At 53.0% G+C, this 1,162-nt stretch overlaps 1 protein-coding gene across 1 annotated transcript in view; it reads right to left on the reverse strand.

Annotated features, from left to right (window-relative positions):
- EMH_0096270 (uncharacterized protein) overlaps nt 1–1,041 on the reverse strand; it is a gene marked incomplete at both ends in the record, with an annotated part of 1,246 nt that extends 205 nt beyond the window's left edge. Inside the window, 4 exons of the mRNA XM_013502362.1 lie at nt 21–168; nt 364–384; nt 660–980; nt 1,039–1,041. Of these exons, the coding sequence (XP_013357816.1) occupies nt 21–168; nt 364–384; nt 660–980; nt 1,039–1,041 (493 nt within the window). The remainder of the gene's footprint in view (nt 1–20; nt 169–363; nt 385–659; nt 981–1,038) is intronic.
- Nucleotides 1,042–1,162: the final 121 nt, after the last annotated feature.

The following is a 1,162-nucleotide window of genomic DNA, read 5'->3' on the forward strand; positions in this document are numbered from 1 at the left end:
ACAGGCAAGCACAACACCACTGGTTTCTTGTGACGGCCCCGCTGCTGCTGAAGCTACTTCTGCTGCTTCTACACCTATCATTCCCCCTGCTGCTGCTTCTGCTGCTGCTGCTGCTGCTGCCCCCTGCTGCTGCTGCTGCTGCTCCTGCTGCTGCTGCTGCTGAGTCACCTGAGTTCATGGCAGGCTGCAACGATGCGCTGCGTTTGCTGCTGCATGCAGTATATGTTGCGGATAGAAGCAGCAAAAAAAGAAAAAGGAGGAAACAGAGAAACCAAACCAGACTCCACCTTGTCTAGCCAGTCCGATAGCTGCACAAACCCTAAACCCTAAACCCTAAACCCTAAACCCTTGGCCTGACCCCACCTTGTCCAGCCAGTCCGATAGCTGCACAAACCCTAAACCCTAAACCCTAAACCCTAAACCCTTAACTAGACTCCACCTTGTCCAGCCAGTCCGATAGCTGCACAAACCCTAAACCCTAAACCCTGTTGACCCCCCGTTGAACCCCCAAGCCCGGAGCCTAAACCCTAAACCCTAAACCCTAAACCCTACTCTGTAAGTGTTTGAAGGGTTTAGGGTTTAGCTGATCAATGCGTGTAAGGGTTTAGGGTTTAGGGTTTAGGGTTTANAGGGTTTAGGGTTTAGGGTTTAGGGTTTACTCGTTCGAGGTGTATAGGCAGCTCCTGAGGGTCTAGAGAGAGAAACTGAGAGACGTCAAAAGAAGAATCAAAGAAAGCTGCTGGCATTTGCTGCTGCAGCTGCTGCAGCAGCTGCTGCTGCTGCTGCTGCAGCAGCTCCCGCTGCAGCTGCTCCTCTTGCTGCTGCTCCTCAGCAACTCTGCTGCTAGCCAGCAGCAAATCCAACGCCGGGCTGCGCCGCCTGAACTCAAACCCTTCACCGCTGCTGCTGCTGCTGCTGCTGCTGCTGCTGCTGCTGCTGCTGCTGTTGCTGCTGCAGTTCCGCTCGAAGCGAATCAGGTCCTAAGCAACAGCAGCAAACAAGCAGCAGCAACCTAGCATAGATGCAGCAGCACTCCACCATAAACCCTAAACCCTAAACCCTTAAAAAGGGTTAGTCGTTCGAGGGTTTAGGGTTTAGGGTTTAGGGTCTATATTTCTGGCGTGGTGAGGGTTTAGGGTTTACGCTCTTGGATCTAGGGTTT

Source organism: Eimeria mitis, genomic scaffold (assembly GCF_000499745.2).
Source record: "Eimeria mitis Houghton genomic scaffold, Emh_scaff8976, whole genome shotgun sequence".
NCBI classification, from domain to species: domain Eukaryota; phylum Apicomplexa; class Conoidasida; order Eucoccidiorida; family Eimeriidae; genus Eimeria; species Eimeria mitis.